At 42.7% G+C, this 25,050-nt stretch overlaps 1 protein-coding gene across 1 annotated transcript in view; it reads left to right on the forward strand.

Moving 5' to 3' along the window:
- The window catches only part of TPK1 (thiamin pyrophosphokinase 1), a 361,659-nt gene extending 337,380 nt beyond the window's left edge, over positions 1-24,279 (forward strand). The window contains exons 8-9 of the mRNA XM_060304971.1: positions 17,365-17,449; positions 23,936-24,279. Coding sequence (XP_060160954.1) covers positions 17,365-17,435 — 71 coding nt within the window. The 3' untranslated portion in view covers positions 17,436-17,449; positions 23,936-24,279. The remainder of the gene's footprint in view (positions 1-17,364; positions 17,450-23,935) is intronic.
- Positions 24,280-25,050: the final 771 nt, after the last annotated feature.

Raw genomic sequence — 25,050 nt, forward strand, 5'->3', positions numbered from 1 at the left:
TAGTGAAGATAAGCTGTGATCACTCTTCAGGCAGCTGGGAAATGGCTGCAGCTATGGAAACCCTGGTCAGAGTCACAAGTGACTATGAAATGTAGTAAGTTTCGTGTGCTGTCCGAGGAATTGGAGGTGGACCACGCTCCCAGACACAGGTCGGGCAGAATAATACATCTTCGTTCCTTAATTTTTGCTAAGCAGACATAGAGCAGTTTTCACTTGGGATGGGACCTAGGGCCGTTTCACTAGTTCAGGGGTCAGTCAGAGCATGGAGAAGGGGGCCATGACAGCCTGGACCTTCATAAAGGTAACTGCTCAGGGTTTCGTGTTGTGCTTCCGTATGTGTGGAAAGCATTTTAAGCGGACCTTGCTTACTACTCCTGCCCCAAATTCATGCCTCCAAAGCTTTACTTGAACAACCAAAGTAAAGCAGCACGTGGATTTGGTGTGACTGAGACTGATGCTATACGTGCAGTCCATAAGCGGCAAGAAACTATTCTTCTCTCCCCTAAGGCTCTGGGATTATAAAAGGAGTATGGTCTGAATTGTGACTTTCAAACTATATTGACCATGACCCACAAGAAATACAATCTGTCTTGTAATCTATTCTACACGCGCACACACACACACACACACAGTGTATGCTAATAATTTTACTCTAAATTGAAAAACACCCAGGAGTCTATTCTAGATTGAAAAAAAAAACAGAAAAGGGTAAAGTAAAATGCATAAAGGGATTTTTTAAACTGTGCGTGTGTGTGAGTGTGTGTGTGTGTGTGTAAGGGTTCTGCATTAGGCATACGTGTCTTTCCTAAGTTTAGGACAGTGTGAGTATAGTTTACCACTGTATCTTCACCACTTAATGATAGTTTTTATTCTCAGATGTGGGCTAAGAGGAATAAGCCACCAATGACAGCAGGCTGAATGAGATCCTATTGGGGAATAAGAAAATCAATTTAACTTCATTAGGAATGGGCAGGAGAGCTAGATTATCTAAATGGTGTCTAAAGCATTCTACTCAAAATAGAATAAATGATCCCCATACCCGGGGAAGATTAAACCTGAAGCCACAAGGTCAAGCCATTCCCAGGGTGTCAATATATATGGAATGGAAAATTCCTGGCTCATACAGTACACGTTCGCCCTTCCTTGCCCACAGCAGATTCCACTTATCAATCATAGTTTTCTTTTCTGATGAGCCCCGGTCTGAGCGTCATTTCAGAACAATTCTGCACGCAGCCACGATCAGTTATTCTGCATTGCCCTGGCACCCCCGGCGGCTCAGAGCTAATCTGCGATCTCAGCACTGTGCACACAACAGCTACAGTTACAACCTGGGAGAGAGGTCATGGCAACACCATTCTTCGTCACAGGTAGTGGATAAGTAAACAGATTCAAGGACTTGTTCCCTATGTACTTAATTCTACCACTGAAAGCAAGGGCTTTGTACAGTACATAGCAAACAAAAAAGAAAACCTAAGGCCATCTCTGCAAACAACTTGAAAAACATCAGCAAGGAGCTGAGATTATCCATTGCTAAGAAATAAGAAATTTTTCCTAATAGACCTATAGTTAGTCCCTGAGAACCAAGAAATCTCACATTATAATACGGTGTTCGTCCAAAGGTTGAAAAGGGTTTTTAACTCACTGTAAAAGGAATGGATAAGACTAAGATTATAAATCATAGCTTAATTATTTATTTCTTTTAAACATACCTTTAAGCCCTAAAGACTAGTGAATATTTAATAGCCAGTTATGTTTCTGAACAATAAACATGGGAAGTTAGGAGTATACAATTCTGCAGGAACTGAGCAGACGCCCACCTGAATGGCATAATTAAGTCTGTGCTTTGTTGCTTAACACTGTGGATCCTCTGCTGGAATATAAAGTCCTTGAGAGTTTGCGTTTGGACTCTGTGTTCCTTGTTATCTGCTATATCTTCTGTCTTAGAATAGGGCCTTTCCTGCAGCAGGGGTGCAAAAAATATTTGTGTGGTGCCTTAACTAACCTCCCCACTTGGACCCAGGCGCCAGGAACATACTGCATGACTTCCCTAGCCCCTAAAAACTGTCATTCTTTTCCTTCTTTGATCCCTAACTATCCAAAATTTAATTAGATGCTAAAGTTTCGCTTGAACGGTTTCCTCAGTCCTAAAGATAAGTGCCTAATTCTAGACTGGGCAGACCTGGTTATAAACTTGCTCTCTCACATATCTGAAGAAGGAAATAATGTTCACAGTGCCAAAGCTGGGCTTAAAGACATCATCCAAGACAAAATACAGCCAGTAACACAAAGGAAATCAAAAGATCAAGGAATTTGAAGTTGCTTGATATGGACAGAGAAGGGAAAATGAGAGCCATGGGCAAATTATGATGAAGGTTTGGGAAACTGGTTAAAATAATCAAGATCAGGGACTTCCCTGGTGGGGCAGTGGTTAAGAATCCGCCTGCCAATGCAGGGGACACGGGTTCGATCCCTGGTCTGGGAAGATCCCACATGCTGCAGAGTAACTAAGCCCGCGTGCCACAACTACTGAGCCCACGTGCCACAATTACTGAAGCCTGCACACTCTAGGGCCAGCGTGCCACAACTAATGAGCCCGCATGCTGCAACTACTGAAGCCTGCGTGCCTAGAGTCTGTGCTTCGCAACAAGAGAAGCCACTGCAATGAGAAGCCGCACACCACAACAAAGAGTAGCCCCTGCTCACCGCAACTAGAGAAAGCCCACATGCAGCAACAAAGACCCAACTCAGCCATAAATAAATAAATAAATTTATTTTTTTAAAAAGAAGAATCAAGGTCAAAATAAATGTGAAGAGCACTTGCAATTGGCCTGAACTGCCAGGAAAAAAAAGGAAAAACAAGAGGTAACAAAGAAATTTTTCAGAGTTGGGAATCGTGTAGCTGCAGCTATTTCTAACTTCGATGGTTCAAGGAATGCCCTTGGCTGTCATTTGTTGAAATAGACTACAGATAAGAATATATGTTATTTTCAAATACTTCGAGACCATGGCATGCAATTCTGCTATTTCCTTTGCTTGTGTCTACATCTACTTGTTCCACAAATTAAACCTTTAACATGGATATGAAATTATCCTGGGGAGTCTAAAACCATAAAAAAAAAAGGCATGTTATCTCTAACAGCATTACCCACACAAAATCTCATTATTTGTGACTTTGATTCAGCGTTCTCCATTAATAAATAGCACTGTTGATTGGGGAGCTTCAAGATGGCACAAGAGTAAGACGCGGAGATCGCCTTCCTCCCCACAGATACATCAGAAATGCATCTACACGTGGAACAACAACTACAGAACACCTACTGAACACTGGCAGAAGACCTCAGACCTCCCAAAGGGCAAGAAACTCCCCACGTACCTGGGTAGGGCAAAAGAAAAAAGAATAAACAGTGACAAAAGGATAGGGACGGGACCTGCACCAGTGGGAGGGAGCTGTGAAGGAGGAAAGGTTTCCACACACTAGAAGCCCCTTCACGGGCGGAGACTGTGGGTGGCAGAGTGGGGAGCTTCGGGGCCGCGGAGGAGAGCACAGCAACAGGGGTGCAGGAGGCAAAGCGGGGAGATTCCCACACAGAGGATCGGTGCCGACCAGCACTCACCAGCCCGAGAGGCTTGTCTGCTCCCCTGCCAGGGGGGTCAGGGGCTGGGAGCTGAGACTCGGGCATCGGTCGGAGCGCTGGGAGAGGACTGGGGTTGGCGGTGTGAACACAGCCTGAAGGGGGCTAGTGCGCCACGGCTAGCCGGAAGGGAGTCAGGGGAAAAGTCTGGACCTGCCGAAGAGTCAAGAGACGTTTTCTTCCCTCTTTGTTTCCTGGTGCATGAGGGGAGGGGATTAAGAGCGCCGCTTAAAGGAGCTCCAGAGACGGGCGCGAGCCGCGGCTAACAGCACGGACCCCAGAGACGGGCATGAGACGCTAAGGCTGCTGCTGCCGCCACCAAGAAGCCTGTGTGCGAGCACAGGTCACTAGCCACACCCCCCTTCCAGGAGCCTGTGCAGCCCGCCACTGCCAGGGTCCCGGGATCCAGAGACAACTTCCCCGGGAGAACGCACGGCGCACCTCAGGCTGGTGCAACGTCATGCCGCCCTCTGCCGCCGCAGGCTCACCCCGCACGCACTCCATGCCTCTCCCTCCCCCCAGCCTGAGTGAACCAGAGCCCACGAATCAGCTGCTCCTTTAACCCCGTCCTGTCTGAGCGAAGAACAGACGCCCTCAGACGACCTACACGCAGAGGCAGGGCCAAATCCAAAGCTGAACCCCGGGAGCTGAGCGAACAAAGAAGAGAAAGGGAAATCTCTCCCAGCAGCCTCAGGAGCAGCGGATTAAATCTCCACAATCAACTTGACGTACCCTGCATCTGTGGAATACATGAATAGACAACGAATCATCCCAAAATTGAGGAGGTGGACTTTTGGAGCAAAGATATATGCATATTTTTTCCCTTTTTCTCTTTTTGTGAGTGTGTATGTGTATGCTTCTGTGTGTGATTTTGTCTGTATAGCTTTGCTTTTACAATTTGTCCTAGGGTTCTGTCCGTCCGTTTTGGTTTGGTTTTTTTTTACTTTAAAAAATTTTTTTCTTCATAATTATTTTTTATTTTAATAACTTTATTTTATTTTATTTTACTTTATTTTATTTATTTATTTCTATTATTTCTCCCTTTTATTCTGAGCCATGTGCATGAAAGGCTCTTGGTGCTCCAGCCAGGCGTCCGGGCTGTGCCTCTGATGTGGGAGAGCCAACTTCAGGACACTGGTCCACAAGAGACCTCCCAGATCCATGTAATATCAAATGGCGAAAATCTCCCAGAGATCTCCATCTCAATGCCAAGACCCAGCTCCACTCAACGACCAGCAAGCTACAGTGCTGGACACCCTCTGCCAAACAACTAGCAAAACAGGAACACAACCCCATCCATTAGCAGAGAGGCGGCCTAAAATCAATATAAGGTCACAGACACCCCAAAACACACCATCAGACATGGACCTGCCCACCAGAAAGACAATATCCAGCCTCATCCACCAGAACACAGGCACTAGTACCCTCCACCAGGAAGCCTACACAACCCACTGAACCAACCTTAGCCACTGGGGACAGCCACCAAAAACAATGGGAACTACAAACCTGCAGCCTGAAAAAAGGAGGCCCCAAACACAGTTAAGATAAGCAAAATGAGAAGACAGAAAAACACACAGCAGATGAAGGAGCAAAGCAAAAACCCACCTGACCTAACAAATGGAGAGGAAATAGGCAGTCTACCTGAAAAAGAATTCAGAATAATGATAGTAAAGATGATCCAAAATCTTGGAAATAGAGAAAATACAAGAAACACTTAACAAGGACTTAGAAGAACTAAAGAGCCAACAAACAATGATGAACAACACAATAAATGAAATTAAAAATACTTTAGATGGGATCAATAGCAGAATAACTGAGGCAGAAGAGTTGATAAGTGACCTGGAAGATAAAATAGTGGAAATAACTACTGCAGAGCAGAATAAAGAAAAAAGAATGAAAAGAACTGAGGACAGTCTCAGAGACCTCTGGGACAACATTAAACGCACGAACATTCGAATTATAGGGGTCCCAGAAGAAGAAGAGAAAAAGAAAGGGACTGAGAAAATATTTGAAGAGATTATAGTTGAAAACTTCCCTAATATGGGATAGGAAATAGTTAATCAAGTCCAGGAAGCACAGAGAGTCCCATACAAGATAAATCCAAGGAGAAACATGCCAAGACACATATTAATCAAACTATCAAAAATTAAATACAAAGAAAAAATATTAAAAGCAGCAAGGGAAAAACAACAAATAACACACAAGGGAATCCCCATAAGGTTAACAGCTGATCTTTCAGCAGAAACTCTGCAAGGCAGAAGGGAGTGGCAGGACATATTTAAAGTGATGAAAGAGAAAAACCTACAACCATGATTACTCTACCCAGCAAAGATCTTATTCAGATTTGATGGGGAAATTAAAACCTTTACAGACAAGCAAAAGCTAAGACAATTCAGCACCACCAAACCAGCTTTACAACAAATGCTAAAGAACTTCTCTAGACAAGAAACACAAGAGAAGGAAAAGACCTACAACAACATACCCTAAACAATTAAGAAAATGGGAAGAGGAACATACATATCGATAATTACCTTAAATGTAAATGGATTAAATGCTCCAACCAAAAGACATAGACTGGCTGAATGGGTCCAAAAACAAGACCCCTATATATGCTGTCTACAAGAGACCCACTGCACACGTAGGGACACATACAGACTGAAAGTGAGGGGATGGAAAAAGATATTCCATGCAAAGGGAAACCAAAAGAAAGCTGGAGTAGCAATTCTTATATAGGACAAAATAGACTTTAAAATAAAGACTATTACAAGAGACAAAGGACACTACATAATGATCAAGGAATCGATCCAAGAAGAAGATGTAACAATTGTAAATATTTATGCACCCAACATAGGAGCACCTCAATACATAAGGCAAATACTAACAGCCATAAAAGGGGAAATCGACGGTAGTAACACAATCATAGTAGGGGACTTCAACACCCCACTTTCACTAATGGACAGATATCCAAAATGAAAATAAATAAGGAAACACAAGCTTTAAATGATACATTAAACAAGATGGACTTAATTGATATTTATAGGACATTCCATCCAAAAACAACAGAATACACTTTCTTCTCAAGTGCTCATGGAACATTCTGCAGGATAGATCATATCTTGGGTCACAAATCAAGCCTTGGTAAATTTAAGAAAATTGAAATTGTATTAAGTACCTTTTCCGACCACAACGCTATGAGACTAGATATCAATTACAGGAAAAAATCTGTAAAAAATACAAGCATATGGAGGCTAAACAATACACTACTTAATAACCAACAGATCACTGAAGAAATCAAAGAGGAAATCAGAAAATACCTAGAAACAAATGACAATGAAAACAAGACGACCCAAAACCTTTGGGATGCAGCAAAAGCAGTTCTAAGAGAAAAGTTTATAGCAATACAATCCTACCTTAAGAAACAAGAAACATCTCAAATGAACAACCTAACCTTACACCTAAAGCAATTAGAGAAAGAAGAACCAAAAAACCCCGAAGTTAGCAGAAGGAAAGAAATCATAAAGATCAGATCAGAAATAAATGAAAAAGAAATGAAGGAAACGATAGCAAAGATCAATAAAACTAAAAGCTGGTTCTTTGAGAAGATAAACAAAATTGATAAACCATTAGCCAGACTCATCCAGAAAAAAAGGGAGAAGACTCAAATCAATAGAATTAGAAATGAAAAAGGGGAAGTAACAACTGACACTGCAGAAATACAAAGGATGATGAGAGATTACTACAAGCAACTCTATGCCAATAAAATGGACAACCTGGAGAAAAATGGACAAATTCTTAAAATGCACAACCTTCCGAGACTGAACCAGGAACAAATAGAAAATATAAAGAGACCAATCACGAGCACTGAAATTGAAACTGGGATTAAAAACCTTCCAACAAACAAAAGCCCAGGACCAGATGGCTTCACAGGCTAATTCTATCAAACATTTAGAGAAGAGCTAACACCCATCCTTCTCAAACTCATCCAAAATATAGCAGGGTGAGGAACACTCCCAAACTCATTCTATGAGGCCACCATCGCCCTGACACCAAAACCAGACAAAGATGTCACAAAGAAAGAAAACTATAGGCCAATATCGCTGATGAACATAGATGCAAAAATCCTCAACAAAATACTAGCAAACAGAATCCAACAGCACATTAAAAGGATCATACACCATGATTAAGTGGGGTTTATCCCAGGAATATAAGGATTCTTCAATGTATGCAAATCATCAATATGATACACCATATTAACAAATTGAAGGAGAAAAACCATATGATCATTTCAATCGATGCAGAGAAAGCTTTTGACAAGATTCAACATCCATTTATGATAATAACGCTGCAGAAAGTAAGCATAGAGGGAACTTTCCTTAACATAATAAAGGCCATATATGACAAACCCACAGCCAACATCGTTCTCAATGGTGAAAAACTGAAACCATTTCCACTAAGATCAGGAACAAGACAAGGTTTCCCACTCTCACCACTATTATTCAACATAGTTTTGGAAGTTTTAGCCACAGCAATCAGAGAAGAAAGAGAAATAAAAGGAATCCAAATTGGAAAAGAAGAAGTAAAGCTGTCACTGTTTGCAGATGACATGATACTATACATAGAGAATCCTAAAGATGCTACCAGAAAACTACTAGAGCTAATCAATGAATTTGGTAAAGTAGCAGAATACAAAATTAATGCACAGAAATGTCCAGCATTCCTATACACTAATGATGAACAATCTGAAAGTGAAATTAAGAAAACACTCCCATTTACCATTGCAACAAAAAGAATAAAATATCTAGGAATAAACCTACCTAAGGAGATAAAAGACCTGTATGCAGAAAATTATAAGATACTGATGAAAGAAACAGAAGATGAAACAAATAGATGGAGAGATATGCCATGTTCTTGGATTGGAAGAATCAACATTGTGAAAATGACTATACTACCCAAAGCAATCTACAGATTCAATGCAGTCCCTATCAAACTACCACTGGCATTTTTCACAGAACTAGAATAAAAATTTCACAATTTGTATGGAAACGCAAAAGACCCTGAATAGCCAAAGCAATCTTGAGAAAGAAAAATGGAGCTGGAGGAATCAGGCTCCCTGACTTCAGACTATACTACAAAGCTACAGTAATCAAGACAGTATGGTACTGGCACAAAAATAGAAATATAGATCAATGGAACTGGATAGAAAGCCCAGAGATAAACCCATGTACATATGGTCACCTTATCTTTGATAAAGGAGGCAAGAATATACAGTGGAGAAAAGACAGCCTCTTCAATAAGTGGTGCTGGGAAAACTGGATAGCTACATGTAAAAGTATGAAATTAGAACACTCCCTGACACCATACAGAAAAATAAACTCAAAATGGATTAAAGACCTAAATGTCAGGCCAGACACTATCAAACTCTTAGAGGAAAACATAGGCAGAACACTCTATGACATAAATCACAGCAAGTTCCTTTTTGACCCACCTCCTAGAGAAATGGAAATGAAAACAAAATTAAACAAATGGGACCTAATAAAACTTAAAAGCTTTTGCACAGCAAAGGAAGCCATAAACAAGACCAAAAGACAACCCTTAGAATGGGAGAAAGTATTTGCAAATGAAGCAACTAACAAAGGATTAATCTCCAAAATTTACAAGCAGCTCATGCAGCTCAGTATCAAAAAAACAAACAACCCAATCCAAAAATGGGCAGAAGACGTAAACAGACATTTCTCCAAAGAAGATATACAGATTGCCAACAAACACATGAAAGAATGCTCAACATTAATCATTAGAGAAATGCAAATCCAAACTACAGTGAGGTATCAGCTCACATCAGTCAGAATCGCCATCATCAAAAAATCAACAAACAATAAATGCTGGAGAGGGTGTGGAGAAAAGGGAACCGTCTTGCACTGTTCGTGGGAATGTAAATTGATACAAACACTATGGAGAACAGTATGGTGGTTCCTTAAAAAACTAAAAATAGAACTTCCATATGACCCAGCAATCCAACTACTGGGCATATACCCTGAGAACACCATAATTCAAAACAAGTCATGTACCAAAATGTTCATTGCAGCTCTATTTACAATAGCCAGGACATGGAAGCACCCTAAGTGTCCATAAACAGATGAATGGATAAAGAAGATGTGGCACATATATACAATGGAATATTAGCCATAAAAAGAAACGAAACTGAGTTATTTGCAGTGAGGTTGATGGACCTAGAGTCTGTCATACAGAGTGAAGTAAGTCAGAAAGAGAAAAACAAATACCGTATTCTAACACATATATATGGAATCTAGGGGGAAAAAAAGTTCATGAAAAACCTAGGGACAAGACGGAATAAAGACACATACCTACTAGAGAATGGACTTGAGGATATGGGGAGGGGGAAGGGTAAGCTGGGACAAAGTGAGAGAGTGGCATGGACATATATATACTACCAAACGTAAAACAGATAGCTAGTGGGAAGCAGCCGCATAGCACAGGGAGATCAGCTCAGTGCTTTGTGACCACCTACAGGGGTGGGATAGGGAGGGTGGGAGGGAGGGATACGCAAGAGGGAAGAGATACGGGAACATATGTAGATGTATAACTGATTCACTTTGTTATAAAGCAGAAACTAACACACCATTGTAAAGCAATTATACTCCAATAATGATGTTAAAATAAATAAATAGCACTGTTAACTAACTTGTAAAAAATTATTAATGCCACAAAAGAATTAGCTTTTTATCAAAAAACCCCTATCTTATCAAAACAGCTTGCCTTTATGTTCCTTTTATTAACACAAGTGGTAACTCAGAAAATGTAGAATGCACGAACAAGCATTCTATGTAATATTAAGACATTCTGCTCACCTGGACCTTTTAGAAATCCCCATGCTTTGTCCCAACACTCCCTGCTGGGTAACCCCAATAATTTTAGTATTGATTATAGAATCGGTTATTAAAAATAATCATCTCAAAAATAGGCTTTCAATACTATGGCCATGGGACCAAATATATGAACGCCATAGAATAAGAGATTTTTTACAATAGAGAGGTTTTACCTTTTTGTCCTATCAGAAATGTTAATTGTCCATCAATTCTCTCTTGACTATATCAACTTCATTAATTTAAGAAGAATACTTTTCAATCTATGTTTCATTCTCTACTCATGAAAAAAATTTTCTAGGCCCCAACAGTCTGTCTACACATTCTTCTCTTTTATTTGCACTCCTTTAAATTCAGGGAAGCCTACATGAATAATGAGATGGGGAGAAACGGTGCAGAAAGTTGTTGGGATAGCTTTTACTCAGTGAATCTATTATGCATAGTTTAAAGTTGACCTTTTAATCCAAGTTTTTATTCAATTCTATTGCAAGGAATTGAGCAACATGGTCAGTTTGAATATCTGTATGCCAGTGGCACCAACAATGAGTTTCATGAGAAAAAGTCACATATTAAATCGTGAGGAAGTCAATATATTCTTTTCAAGGTCAAATGGAAGCAGGATAGAGATTTTTTAGGAAGACAGTAAGTTTTCCACAAAAAGAAAAATTTACTCTGAATTATAAGACACGGCTATGCAAATCATTTTCATAATTTCTTCTCTAGATTAGATGTTGCTAGTAATTGTGTATTCATATAAATATATACATGGTGTTAGTCACATAGATGCTATGGTGATTTATTCCTATATTCAGGAACAAATAGCTTTGCACAAGTTGCCCTAAGACTTTTTCACCTCTCTCTTGGGTAGATGTATAATTTATAGGAGCTGAAGCTCCACAGCACAAAAATCAGATTCAAGAAGATAGGATGAATGGATTGACTACAAAGAATTAGGAGTTACAGGAGCCCCGAGTTACTTAAGTTTCCACTTACTCGTATTCTTGCCTACTCAACACATTCCACATACAGGACCCTCTGTAGATTTCAAGGAGGCACATTTCATCTTAACGTAAAAAGGAATCCCCTAACAATTCTGCCCTTCAGAAGTCACAGCATGGACTCACTCCCTCGTGATGCCACAAGCTCCCTGGAGGACAATGCAAGGCCGGACTAACAGTTGTGGGATCTGGCCTCTAAATTAATTTCCAAGATTCTATGTTGAATAACTCCCCAGGAATCCAAGATTTTATACCTATATGAAAATTGAGGGCAAGAATATGCTGCTTTCTACATGTGTGCTGCTTAGCTAAAAGCATCATAAGCAATTTTAACTTTGTATTTTTTACAAGTGTATTTTTTTAAATTAATTTATTTTTGGCTGCATTGGGTCTTCATTGCTGCATGTGGGCTTTCTCTAGTTGCAGCGAGCAGGGGCTACTCTTTGTTGCGATGCACGGGCTTCTCATTGCGGTGGCTTCTTTTGTTGTGGAGCATGGGCTCTAGGCACACAGGCTTCAGTAGTTGTGGCATGTGGGCTCAGTAGTTGTGGCTCGCAGACTCTAGACTGTAGGCTTAGTAGTTGTGGCTCATGGGCTTAGTTGCTCCGTGGCATGTGGGATCTTTGCGGACCAGGGCTCGAACCCATGTTCCCTGCATTGGCAGGCAGATTCTTAACCACTGCGCCAATAGGGAAGTCCTACAAATGTATTTTTATGGGCTCATTGAAAATTTACTGCTATTGCATCTGCTAGTCAGGTTTCTAGGTTGGAAACTTATGGCTGGTGAAGGGTTTGACCTCTATAAGAATGCAGATGAAAGAATGTAGATAAAAATGAGTTTCCCTGGTTCAACCAGAGTTCCAAAGTCCCAGGCAGGAGACTAACCCTGTGCCATTTCATTATAACAATGAGTTAACTTTCAATAAAGCAGAAAATCCAGTTAAATGGGATATTCCAAATTGACACATTGCTGTCCTTAAACACAAATTTGAGTGCCTACTGCATGGCAGACACGAGTACAATGATGCCATCACAGGCATACATTATCATGAAATGAATGGGATGAGAGAGAGAGGAACAGGAGAAAGAGAAATGGGGAAGAGAGAGAAGGAAAAAAGGAAAGATTCATGGGGATGGAGACAAAGAAAGACTGAAAAAATACAGGAAAAATGGGACATTCCCCTTGGATGAAGGAGATGGGGAAAAAAGAAGAGAGGAAAAAGAGGCACGTTTGCTTCCCTTTCTAATCCATTTGTAATGCTAGTGAGCATTACCTTCAAATATTAACACAACGGTTAACATAGCAGTAAAAGACGGATGTTTATGTATCCAGTTAAAAAAAAAAAGACATTTGTGCGAATTTTTTAGTAATAGGTTAATGTCAAGAGCAAAAAGGACACAATGCGTATAAATGTTTTGATCACAATTTATGTAAATATTAGACAATACTGGAAGAGAAATATTTAAATTTTTACCATGGTTAGCTTTGAATAATGAAACTGTAGGTAACTTTTTCTTCTCTCTACTTCTGTCTTTTTCCATATTTCTTAAGAAAATAAGTAGCATGGTAACCACAAACCAAAAATCTATAATAGATACACACACGAAAGAGAAAGGAATCTGAACATAATACTAAAAACAGTCATATCACAAAAGAGCAAAAGAAGAAAAAAGGAATAAAACAGAGCCACAAAAACACCACCAAAACAATTAACAAAATGGCAAGTACATACCTATCAATAATTACTTTAAGTAAACTCAATGCTGCAATCAAAAGATACAGAGGCCTGAATGGATACAAAAATAAGACCCATATATATGCTATCTATAAGAGACTCATTTCAGATCTAAAGACACACAGAGACTGAAAGTAAGAGGTTGGAAAAAGATATTCCATGAATATAGACATGAAAAGAAAGCTGGAATAGCAATACTTATATCAGACAAAATAGACTTTAAACCAAAGACTGTAACAAGAGACAAAGAAGGATTTTTGAAAATGATAAAGGGATCAATCCAAGAAGATATAACAATTTTAAATATATATGCACCCAATATATGAGCACCTAAATACATAAAGCAAATATTAACAGTTATAAAGAGAGAAATTGACAGTAGCACAATATTAACACCCCACCTACATCAATGGACAGATCACCCAGAAAATCAATAAGGAAACACTGGCATTATATGACACATTAGAGGAGATGGACAATAGATATGGGACATTCCACCCAAAAGCACCAGAATGCACATTCTTTTCAAGTGCACACAAACTGTTCTCCAGGATAGATCACATGCTAGGCCACAAGACAAGTCTCAGTACATTCAAGAAGACTGAAATCATATCAAGCATGTTTTCTGACCACAATGCTATCAGACTAGAAATCAACTACAAGAAAAAAAAATAGCAAAAACCACAAACAAGTGGAAGATAAACAACATGCTACTAAGCAACAGATGGGTCACTGAAGAAATCAAAGAGGAAATAAAAAATTCCTGGTGACAAATGAAAACAAAAACACAACAATCCAAAATCTATGGACTGTAGCAAAAGCAGTTCTAAGAGGAAAACTTTTGGTGATACAAGCTTACCTCAGGAAACAAGAAAAATATCAAATAAAAACCTAACCTTACACTTAAAGGAACTAGAAGAACAAACAAGACCCAAAGTTAGCAGAAGAAAAGAAATAATAAAGTCAGAACAGAAATAAATGAAATAGAGACTTAAAATAATAGAAAGCAATAAAACTAAAAACCAATTCTTTGAAAATATAAACAAAATTGATAAACCTTTAACCAGACTCATCAGGGGAAAAAAAGAGAGGGGCCAAATCAATAAAATCAGAAATAAAAAAGGAGAAGTTACGATCAGCACCACAGGAATACACAGGATCAAAGACATTACTCCCTATTTGCTTTTCCACCATGTCTGCTCACTCTTAGTGATCTCATCTAGTACTTATGACTTCAGACAACATCTGCATGGAAACTCACATATCGAATTGTCTACCCAACATCCCCACTCCAATATCTAAAAGACTTTTCACACTCAACATATCCACCACTGAACCTGTGCTGTTCTCTCAAAAGCCTGCTCCACATACTACCTTCCCATCTCAATGACAGCAATCCCATCCTTCCAGTTGTTCAAGCCCAGATCCTTGAGTCATTTTGTCCCCTCATTCTCTCACAATTTCTAGCTCTTTCAAAATGCATTTAGAATCTGGCCACTTCTCACCCTCCCTTGCCACTATTACCCTGGTCCGAGCCACTATTATCTCTCATCTGAATCACTGCAATCACCCCCCAATGGTCCCTATTTCTACTTTCTCTCTCCCCCTCCCCGACTAGTCTCAGCACAGCTGCCATGTCTAATCATGGCATTTCTCTACTCAAAACCCTGCTGTGGCTTAGGAAAACCTTATAAGCCCCCTGCTCATTCTGTTCAAGCTTCATGAGCCTCCTTGCTATTCCTGAAATACACCCACTCCTACTCCTTCCTTAGGGTGTTTGCTCTAGCTGTTCTGTTTGGAACGCTTCTCCCCAGAATCCACTAGGCTACTGCCCTTGCCATTTTCAAATCATTTCTCAAATCTCATCTGCTCAACAAGGTCTACCTGGAGCATGCTTTTTAATAAAGAAACAGGCCCGACTACCCAACTCCACATCACCCCAACTCTGGTACTTTCAATTCCCTTACTTTGCTTTAACTTTTCTCCAAAGAATTTATCACTTTCTAGCATGCCACATAATTTACTTATTTATTATGTTATCTCTTCTTCCCGCTAGAATGCAATCTCCAAAAGGGCAGAGATCTTTGCTTTATTTACTGATACATCCCAAGCCCCTAGAGCAACACCTGGCCCATAGCGGATTCCTATATTTAACAAGTGCTTATTGAGAATCTGCTGCATGCCATGCACTGGAAATTGAGCACGGAATAAGACAAGCATGGTGCCTGTCCCCTCGAAGCTTACATTCTAATTCTGCAGATTTTCTGGAGACAACTACTCCATATAATCTTCAAAAGAAAGTGGAAAAGCATCAAGAAGAATTGCACCAGCCACTCTCACGGCATGTTAAATGCTCTATCGAAACCATCAGACTCTGATGACTGAAATAGACATGACAACCATGTGCTTTCAGGCTTCAGTGCCGTCCCAGACAATCAAGAGACTAGGAAACAGAACCCCAAGGTTCCTCAGTCCAGTATGTAAAAGAGAGTTTGCCCTGATGACACTAGATGTAATTAATGATGAACAAAATAAGCCACTATATGTCATTTTAGTCTTTCGATAGATAACTCCTCCTCCTCTAAATAAAAAGACATGCTCCAAATAAAATTATCGTCATTTTAAAAATTCCCCTGAAGTGGTAATCAAGTCTTATGCTTTATTCAGTAATTAGCTGGACTGAAACCCTTCCATGCCCTTTTTTTTTTTTTTTTTTGCAGTTCTGGCAGCAAATTGATAACCTTGGGCAATGTTTAATTAGCACCCTTAAAAATGGTTTGCTAAATTAGTCAACTATGAAATAACCTCACCCAAATGACTAAGTTCAAATTGCATTTCAAATCCATCACCTGTTTTTACTGTAGGAACACAGCATCACTCCAGGATTGTTAATGGCAATGTTCACTGGCCTGTGTCTTAAGTCATGCCCTGCACAGCGTGCAGCAAATACGAGCTGGTGCATCTCCACGTTGCTGTTTCAAGTGGTCTGCCAGCCATTTGGTGTTGACATGTCTATTACCAGAAATAGCTCTGCTTCCATCCTTAACCCAGTGGAGATCATATTTAAAGATGAGCCTCCACAGGTCCAGGGAAGTCACCTGTGTTATTCAACATGAGGAAAGCGGGGGCTTCCACTGGGAAGGATGTTGTAGTGACCGTGCTGAACTGGCAGGACAGCTGGGCTAATCATGAGAGGTCACTCCTTCTTCATACCTCACACCCAAATTGGACTTCTGAAGCATCTGTCATTTAGCAAGTATGCTCATGTGACCTTATTTCATTTCAGGGTAAGACTAGGAATCAGGTAGTTGGAACTCCAGCACACAGATGAGAACATGAAGCATCAGGAGGCTGAAATAACTCACCCAGAGCTATAGAGGCAGAGCCAGAAGCAGATCTCTGGTCACCTGCCTGCAGGTCATCTGCCACCACCTGGTGCCACTGTCAGCGCCAGCCTCTGTTCCACCAAACACCTCCTCACTTGTCTCTCTTTCCCAAGTTCTGTCTTCCTCCAGTCATATCTCTACACTGCAGCCAGAGTGATCTTCTTAAAAGGCAACCCTGCTGGTGTAACTCTTCTACGCATGGCTTACCGCTGCCCTCAGGCGATGGTCCCAGGTCATCCTGCCAGGCCCTGTGTCGTCTGTCCTCTGCTTTCCGCTGCTGTCTGCTCGCCGCACCCCAGCCACCCTGCCACCTTCCAGTTCTCTGAACTCTCTCTGCTGTCTCAAGGCTTTTGCACAAGCTATGTCCTACAGCCCAGTCCCTACCCCTAGCACTTCCACTAGATCTGTCACCGGGCTTTCCGGGCAGCTGCCAGGGAAGCTGGATCCCAGGTACTTCACTGAAGTCTGCCTTGGCCTCTCCCAGGATGAGGGCCGCATTGGTGCCCATGCCTGACTTGACGAGTCCCATAGAACTCAGCCTTCACCTTGGGGGAGAACGAGGTGGACAGTGGTGTTAGCGAGGGGACTGTGGTTCTCATGAACCAAGCAGCCAGCGACCTGGGAAAATGAAGCCAAAGAAATTTGGGAAGGGGTATAAATTTGATGCGATATATTCTTACATTCATCATTCCACAATGTCAAGATGTTTCTTATGTCCTTGATGGTTCCAGAGCCCAAAGGCAGATGGATTATTCTCCCTTGGCTGTGTGCTCCTTTCAGACACTGGAAGAAGTCGACTTAAGGAACATCTATCAGGTACCTGGCATCGTTAAAACTGACCTCGCCTGACTTTCTGTTTTACCTTTACATACATGTTCTTTGCCTACAGGGCTATCGTCTGATAGAGGGAAATGGGGATTCTTTCCTGGTCGGATGTGCTCCTTGTGATCTGTTCTACAAGCGGGTGGTTTCTAGGAGTTTTCACACCTGGGCTGGACTTGTTAGGATTCTACTCCAGCTCCATCTGGCAGCAAGGACCCTAATAATTCTGGCCTCCTGGTGGCGCAGGGGTTGAGAGTCTGCCTGCCGATGCAGGGGACACGGGTTCGTGCCCCGGTCCGGGAAGATCCCACATGCCGCGGAGCGGCTGGGCCCGTGAGCCATGGCCGCTGAGCCTGCGCGTCCGGAGCCTGTGCTCCGCAACGGGAGAGGCCACACCAGCGAGAGGCCCGCGTACCACAAAAAAAAAAAAAAAAAAAAAAATTGTTCTGCAGAGCTAGGTATACACTCGCACAAGCTCAGAGCTGGAAAGAACCCTAGAGGACATTGACTTTGGTGCTAGAGGCTTATTTGATTAATGAATAATCCTATTTGCAGAGAGACGGGACTCATACATGCCACAGACACAGTTATTATATTCATGTAGTTATATATTAAGTTTATTCCCCTAAGGCCACCAAACTATTTCAGAATACTTTTCCAGGCATCCAAACGTACCATTGACTAACGGCACGTGCATCTTACTTACCTGTTCAATTCTGAAATGTACCTACTGGAGAATTTCCTTTAGTTTCCAGTAACTAAAACGTGTGTCAATATAACTGCCCTGGATCAACAAAAAGTAAGTAGCATGGCACATGGACATGCTTGTGTCTGTTCACTTGGGCTGGGCCCCATGGAAATGGCCTTCTCTGCAAGATGTTCAATATCAACAACGTAAATGACATGGTTTCTGACGGTTCCTTCCGAAGTCAGGCATGACATTTTCCCACTGACAAAGCAAGGCTGCAGGAAGAGGATTTTACAGTGGCCTCTCCACTGGGGATGCTCTAGTCATAGCGCAAGACAGCCTGTTCTCTTGGCCCTCGTCCAGAAGGACCTGATCATCAACTCTGCCACTTCAAAGCGTTAACCCTTAGAAGCTACACGGCGCTCAAGACCAGCTTTCCTTCTGGGAACACTGAGGCTGGCTGCTTCCAAGCAGGGCTGTGGCTAAGCCCTGCCTCCCTTCAGTCATTTTCTCACATTCTGCGCAGGCAGTCCACTTCCCCACCAAGCTGTAAAGTCCTTCCTGGGCAGAGACTACATTAGTCATTTGCGTTTCCTCTCTCCTTCTCCAGTGCTTGGCCCCTCCTTGTTTCTTCAATCTCCTCTTACCATTGATTCTTACCACGCACTTATCTGCCTAACTGCACATCATTTCTTTCTTTCTTTTCTTGGGGTGGGGAGCTTTCCTGATGCCTCCAGACCCTTTTTGCTTATGGCAAGAATGGGTTTTGGTTGGCTGCACCACAGAACCCTGCCTGATGTTGGCAAGTACTCAACACGCCTTCAGTGCTCAGCAGAGCAACTCAGAAAGAGCCAGAGCCAGTTCGTGAGAAGAAGGAAGGGTACTGAACGCTACACACAGTAGGAACTAACAGATTGCTGGTGCCAGCAGAGGAGACTTCTAATCCCAGACTTCCCTCTATATTTTTTGCTACACTAGAAGGATGGGAAGCAAAATTTCCCCTCACTTTCTGAGCCTCTGTCCTCCCTGTTCTCAAGGAAAGGAAAAGTAAAATTTTGGTTGCTAACAGTTCAGTTTAAGAACAAGTTTTGGGGCTTCTCTGGTGGCACAGTGGTTGAGAATCTGTCTGCCAATGCAGGGGACACGGGTTTGAGCCCTGGTTCGGGAAGATCCCACATGCCGTGGGGCGGCTGGGCCCGTGAGCCACAACTATTGAGCCTGCGCGTCTGGAGCCTGTGCTCCACAACAAGAGAGGCCGCAGCAGTGAGAGGCCCGTGCACCGCGATGAAGAGTGGCCCCCGCTCGCCGCAACTAGAGAAAGCCCTCGCACAGAAACGAAGACCCAACACAGCCAATTAATTAATGAAAGCTGAGCTGATGTCCTTCTAAAAAAAAAAGAACAAGTTTTGAGGGAGTTCCCTGGCCATCCAGTGGTTAAAACTCAGTGCTTTCACTGCCGTGTCCCAGGTTCAATCCCTGGTCAGGGAACTAAGATCCCGCAAGCCCTGGTGTGGCCAAAACAAACAAAAAACAAGGTTTGAGGGGGGCGGTGGAGTGTGTTGGAGAAGCAGACAAGAGGAAGGCCCTTCATCTGTGACAGAAAGGGCTGTCCCTGGGCTGAGTGGTGGACCATGGGAGGAGGAAGAAGCGAGGCCTCAGAGAGGACAGTATGCTGCCTCTACAGAGACAGGAGCCCTGACCCACTCTGCCAAAGCTTCCCTACCCCCCACGGGGAGCGCTCGGGCCTGAGGGGATGTTGTAGACAAGGACAAGAGATGCCCCACTGATGACCTAGAGGGACGGATGACAGAAAGCCAGGCGGTGCCCACTGTACCAGGCCCAGAACCCGGGAGGAGCCTGTGGAATGACAGGTTGAATTTCTTGGCAGCCTAGAGAGACAGATGTTTAGCATCAAAAGGAGAATGACTGAGAGAACGTAAGAAGTGCGCTCTTTCTTACACACCAGAATGTGTGAAGCTCCATCCGTATGCCCGCCACAATCGTGAAGTAAACTGGAAACACTCAAGGTAAGTTTCGGTATTTACTCAGCCTGTGCACTCAGCTCTTGGCTGCACTACTAGTCTCCCGATTGGATCAGGAGGCATAGTGTTTTGTTTTATTATTTTTTTTTGCGGTACGCGGGCCTCTCACTGTTGTGGCCTCTCCCGTTGCGGAGCACAGGCTCCGGACACACAGGCTCAGCGGCCATGGCTCACGGGCCCAGCTGCTCTGCGGCACGTGGGCTCTTCCCGGACTGGGGCACGAACCCGCGTCCCCTGCATCGGCAGGCGGCCTCTCTGGAGGCGTGGTGTTCTCGTAACGTACAGAAACAAGGGAGAGTGTGCCGTGCGGGTTCTCACCGGCTGCACAAGATGATGCTCGTTCCTTACTCCCGGTCAGGAAGGGAGACCACGATGCTTCTCTCCTGGTGTTTAGCATTATTCTAAGTCTAAGGTCAAATGCACGATGTAGCTTGCGCCCAGAATAAATGGTACTTTCTCACCTCTTTGCCTCTAATGATTTACTACAACCATCCTCCGGCTCAGAGGTCAAAGAATCAAGGAAAGGAGACCTCCCTCTTCAACTTTTAAATGAAAATCTACCAAAAATATGTCAAGGTGAGAAAAGACATAAAACCACATCAATATATAAAGTACAAGATAAACGAACATTGTTGAATGCTCTTAATAAAAAACTGTCCATGCAGGGGGAGGCAGCCTCCTTATTCTAACCCCTTACGGACCGGAAAGAGAGGAAGTAAAGCAGTACTATTGGTGGCAGGGCAGGGCAAACCAGAAAAATTCTCACAATTATTTCCTATGAATAGCGTCATGGAACAAAACAAAGCTTTGAATACAGTGTGAAGTTTGAAAAGGAGGACGTCTCAAGGAACTCCTAAGGCCCTGACCTAATGTCCCCACACAAGGGAGTAATGTTCACTGCAGGTCACGTTCAGCACGCAGTTTGTAGAACATCTCCCTAGCGGGAGTCAGAAGGTCACCTTGACCACTCATCTGACTCCGGGGCATGACTGTGCGGGCGGGCCTTGGTGAAAGCCTGTGGGGTTGCTGAGTAGCTACTACTGTATCACCCAGAGCAACCACACACAACCCCATTTCTGGAAGTACAGCCGCATCTCCAGGGGCAGTGGAAGACAGAAGACAGTTTCCCTTTACCTGCCTGATGTGACCACCGCAGAGATGCCTACAAGAAGGTCTACACCAGCGATGGTGAGACACATGCATAACAAAGCCAATAAGGTAAAAACGTGGCCTTGAAAATACTGTTCACAAGAGCGAAGGCACATCGCTTTGAGGAAAAGAAAGATTTGAGAGAGATGGCAGAGAAAAACGTTGGCCAGAGTTTGTAACTGATGAGAACCCTGTTTCTCAAAGAGAAGAGCCATTACAAGGAGCAAAATCACCTGGGCCACCTGCTAAAACCGGAAGACTCCTTGGCCCAGAAGCACAAAATCAGAATTGTGGGGGAGGGGAAGTGAATCAAGGAAATCTGCATTTTTAACTGGTTTCCCAAGTGCTTCTTGAAGGAATACATAGTACGGGAAGGCGAGAAAGATGGTGTGGTCAGTCTTTATAAGTTTGGAGGACCACGGAGCACCCAAAAGGAAGGCTCTGAATGCAACCATAAAGACAGGATTCAAAAGGAGGAAAAGGTCAGGGCTAGAGTTACAGATCTAGGATGAATCTGAATTTCCTAATAAAATACAGGCAGATAATAACACTCAGAGGGCAAGTTTCTTTATATAGTCAATGTCCAGATACCTTCCTCTTTTGGAAGAACGCTTACTGTGTGGATTTTGGTGGAAGGAGGGCTCTACTTCTCACTATCAGAACCTAGAAACCAGCTATTCCTGCCTCTACCCGTCAGTGGCTGGAGTGTGAGGACGTATCAAGACCACGTCATTAAGGTGCTTCTACAGAGGACTTTGAGTCTTAAAGGAGAGTCTCAAAGATGCAAGAAAGACTGAATAAATAATTCACAGCACTGACCTCCCTAGTGTCAAGGTGCCCATGGTGATACCCATTCCAGACTCTTCTTTGGGTGGGAACTTGACTTCTGCTGAGTCATTTTTCCATGTATGACATTTCAGCCTCACCCCAGCCCTGAAGCTATGAACTACTCATATCTTTTTCAATAAATTCCTTTTCTGCCTAAGTTTATAAGATTTGGAGAACACTACAGGACAAAAATAGAACCTATGCTAACTTCCTCCGGACACTGGAGAGAAAGAAATACAAAGATATGAGACAGAGAAAGCATGCTCAGAGAGCAAAGGGTCAAAGGATTGCTTAAGATAAGGATTGAGGAATGAGCAATACCACAGAAATTAAGACAGAGTTTACTGAAGAAAGGGTTTGCGAGGACTGACTCCAATTTTGCAAGAAGTTCTACCGTGGGTAAAATGCTATCGAACAGCATTGCATACTACAGAGATATCGTTCATGAAAGGAAGAGTCAGTCACTGTGGCAAATTTCATGGCTGTCTTACTTTAAGAAATGGCCACAGCCACCCAAGTTTCAGCAACCACCACCCTGATCAGCCAGCAGCCGTGAATATCGAGCAAGACCCTCCACCAGCAAAAAGATTACGACTCACTGAAGGCTCAGATGATGGCTAGCATTTTTTTAACCAATAGTTTTTAAATTAAGGTATGTACATTTTTAAAATACATAATGCTACTGCACACTTAATATACTACAGTATAGTGTAAACAAAACTTTTATTTTTTTAGCAGGAATCTATGTATTTTTTAAAAATTTATCTTTTTCATTTTTCAAAATTTTTGGCTGCATTGGGTCTTCATTGCTGTGCATGGGATTTCTCTAGTTGCGGCGAGCGAGCGGGGGCTCCTCTTCGTTGCAGTGCATGGGCTTCTCATTGCAGTGGCTTCTCTTGCTGCGGAGCACAGGCTCTAGGCACGCAGGCTTCAGTAGTTGCAGCATGCGGGCTCATTAGTTGCGGCACGCTGGCCCTAGAGTGTGCAGGCTTCAGTAATTGTGGCATGTGGGCTCAGTAGTTGTGGCACGCGGGCTTAGCTGCTCTGCGGCATGTGGGATCTTCCCAGACCAGGGATCAAACCGTGTCCCCTGCATTGGCAGGCAGATTCTTAACCACTGCACCACCAGGGAAGTCCCAACATAACTTTTAGATGCACTGGGAAACCAAAAAATTCATGTGACTCGCTTTATTGTGATATTCACTTTACTGCAAGAGTCTGGAATCGAGCCTGCAATACCTCCAAGGCATGCCTGTGCAAATTAGTATCTCAAAAAGTTATCTTGCACTATCTCTCTCCTGCCTACTTCCATGAGATCATGAGCACCACTGAGCATCAAGAGTCTTCTTCATCTGTTACTCTACAACCTGAGCATCCTGCTTTGCACACAGAATGTGCTTCACACACATAGAAATAAAATTCATTCAAGTAGAAGGGAAGAAATCAATTGGGGGTAGTGGGGAGACTTAACAATACAAATAGGTGGGTAGAAGTTCCTAGAGAAACTGGAAGAATTGGACTAATTATGTAGTGAGAGAGCCTATATTTAGAAATGTAAGACCCCTCTCAGATACCAGGGAAAGTCCAGAAAGTGGAAGAAAAGGCCCTTCTTATTGGTGAGAGGAGGCCATAGCGAAGAGTGACTATACAGAAGCCCCATTCATGACCTTATAGAAGGGGAGTGTTTATTGTAGCTAACCTGTTCTTGTTCTACCTTCATGTACTAGTTTGTGGGCAGCAGGTAACCTGTCTTCTTACCTCTTGTATCTCCAGACTGAGAAATGGAATATTTCCTGCCATAAAAGGATGTCACAGTCATCAGCTATCACAGCCACCACCTGACGGTGAGCTGGTGAGCCCTGAGGGAACTCAGGAAGGAAAGAATACCTGTCATCTAGCAGCCATCGGACTGCAGTCACTCCCCACAGTGAGCCCTGAGGAAGTTCAGGATATGAAAACACAGGATACTGACCCTAGATAGCTGAGGTGCATTTCAAAGAAATGATTTCAGTGAGCCCAGACTCTTGCATCTTCCCATACATAGAAAAGCGCTAAATGCCTTAACTTGGGATATCTGGTTTTCTTTCATTAACAATAATCTTTTGTCGTTCAGACTACCTGCCCTTCATTGCAAACCTTCTATATATCCTGGCTCCCCCCTCACCTCCTTGGAGCAGTTCTCTCAGGGTTGCTTGAGATGCTGCCTCCTGGGCTTGAAGTCCTAAAACTTCCTGCCAAATAAAACATAATTCTCAACTTTTAGGTTGTGAATTTTTTTTTTTAGTTGACAAGACCAAGAGGGGCCATGACCTAACCTGATGCTGTGACTGGTGAACAGCGCTCAGGGATCCTGGAATTGGGGCCAGATGCATTGGTCAAATAGAACTTTCAGATTGTCTCTAGAAACTGGGAGGAAGGAAGCAAATAGATATTTGGTGACGAGAAGAACAGTCTAAGACAGAGACAATCATGCTCCCCCCCCCACCGTATTCCAGCTTCTCACACATTTCCCAGTGCCCTTGCAATTAATCAGGGCCATATGACTGGTTCCCGGCAACAAAATATAAGCAGAAGGGATGGGAGTCAATTCCAAGATGAGGCAGTTGAAAGGCCCTCACTTCCCCTGCGGGCAGTTCTGAGAAACAGGATGTGGTTTCCAGGCAATGGGTCAATACAATGGTCAACTTGGGTCCCTGAGTATATAGAGCAGATGCCCCACTGACTAATGCTGGACATGTAATCTGAGTAACAAATAAGTCTTGTTGTTTCAAATCACTGGAATTTCAGGGTCGTTTTTAAAATACTGCAGCATAATTGATCCTATCCTAATCTGTCACATCTACCTTGCAATCTTCTTTTTCCCCTTTGATAAGATTGAAACAGAGCAG

The sequence above is a fragment of the Globicephala melas genome, chromosome 9 (genome assembly GCF_963455315.2).
Source record: "Globicephala melas chromosome 9, mGloMel1.2, whole genome shotgun sequence".
NCBI classification, from domain to species: domain Eukaryota; kingdom Metazoa; phylum Chordata; class Mammalia; order Artiodactyla; family Delphinidae; genus Globicephala; species Globicephala melas.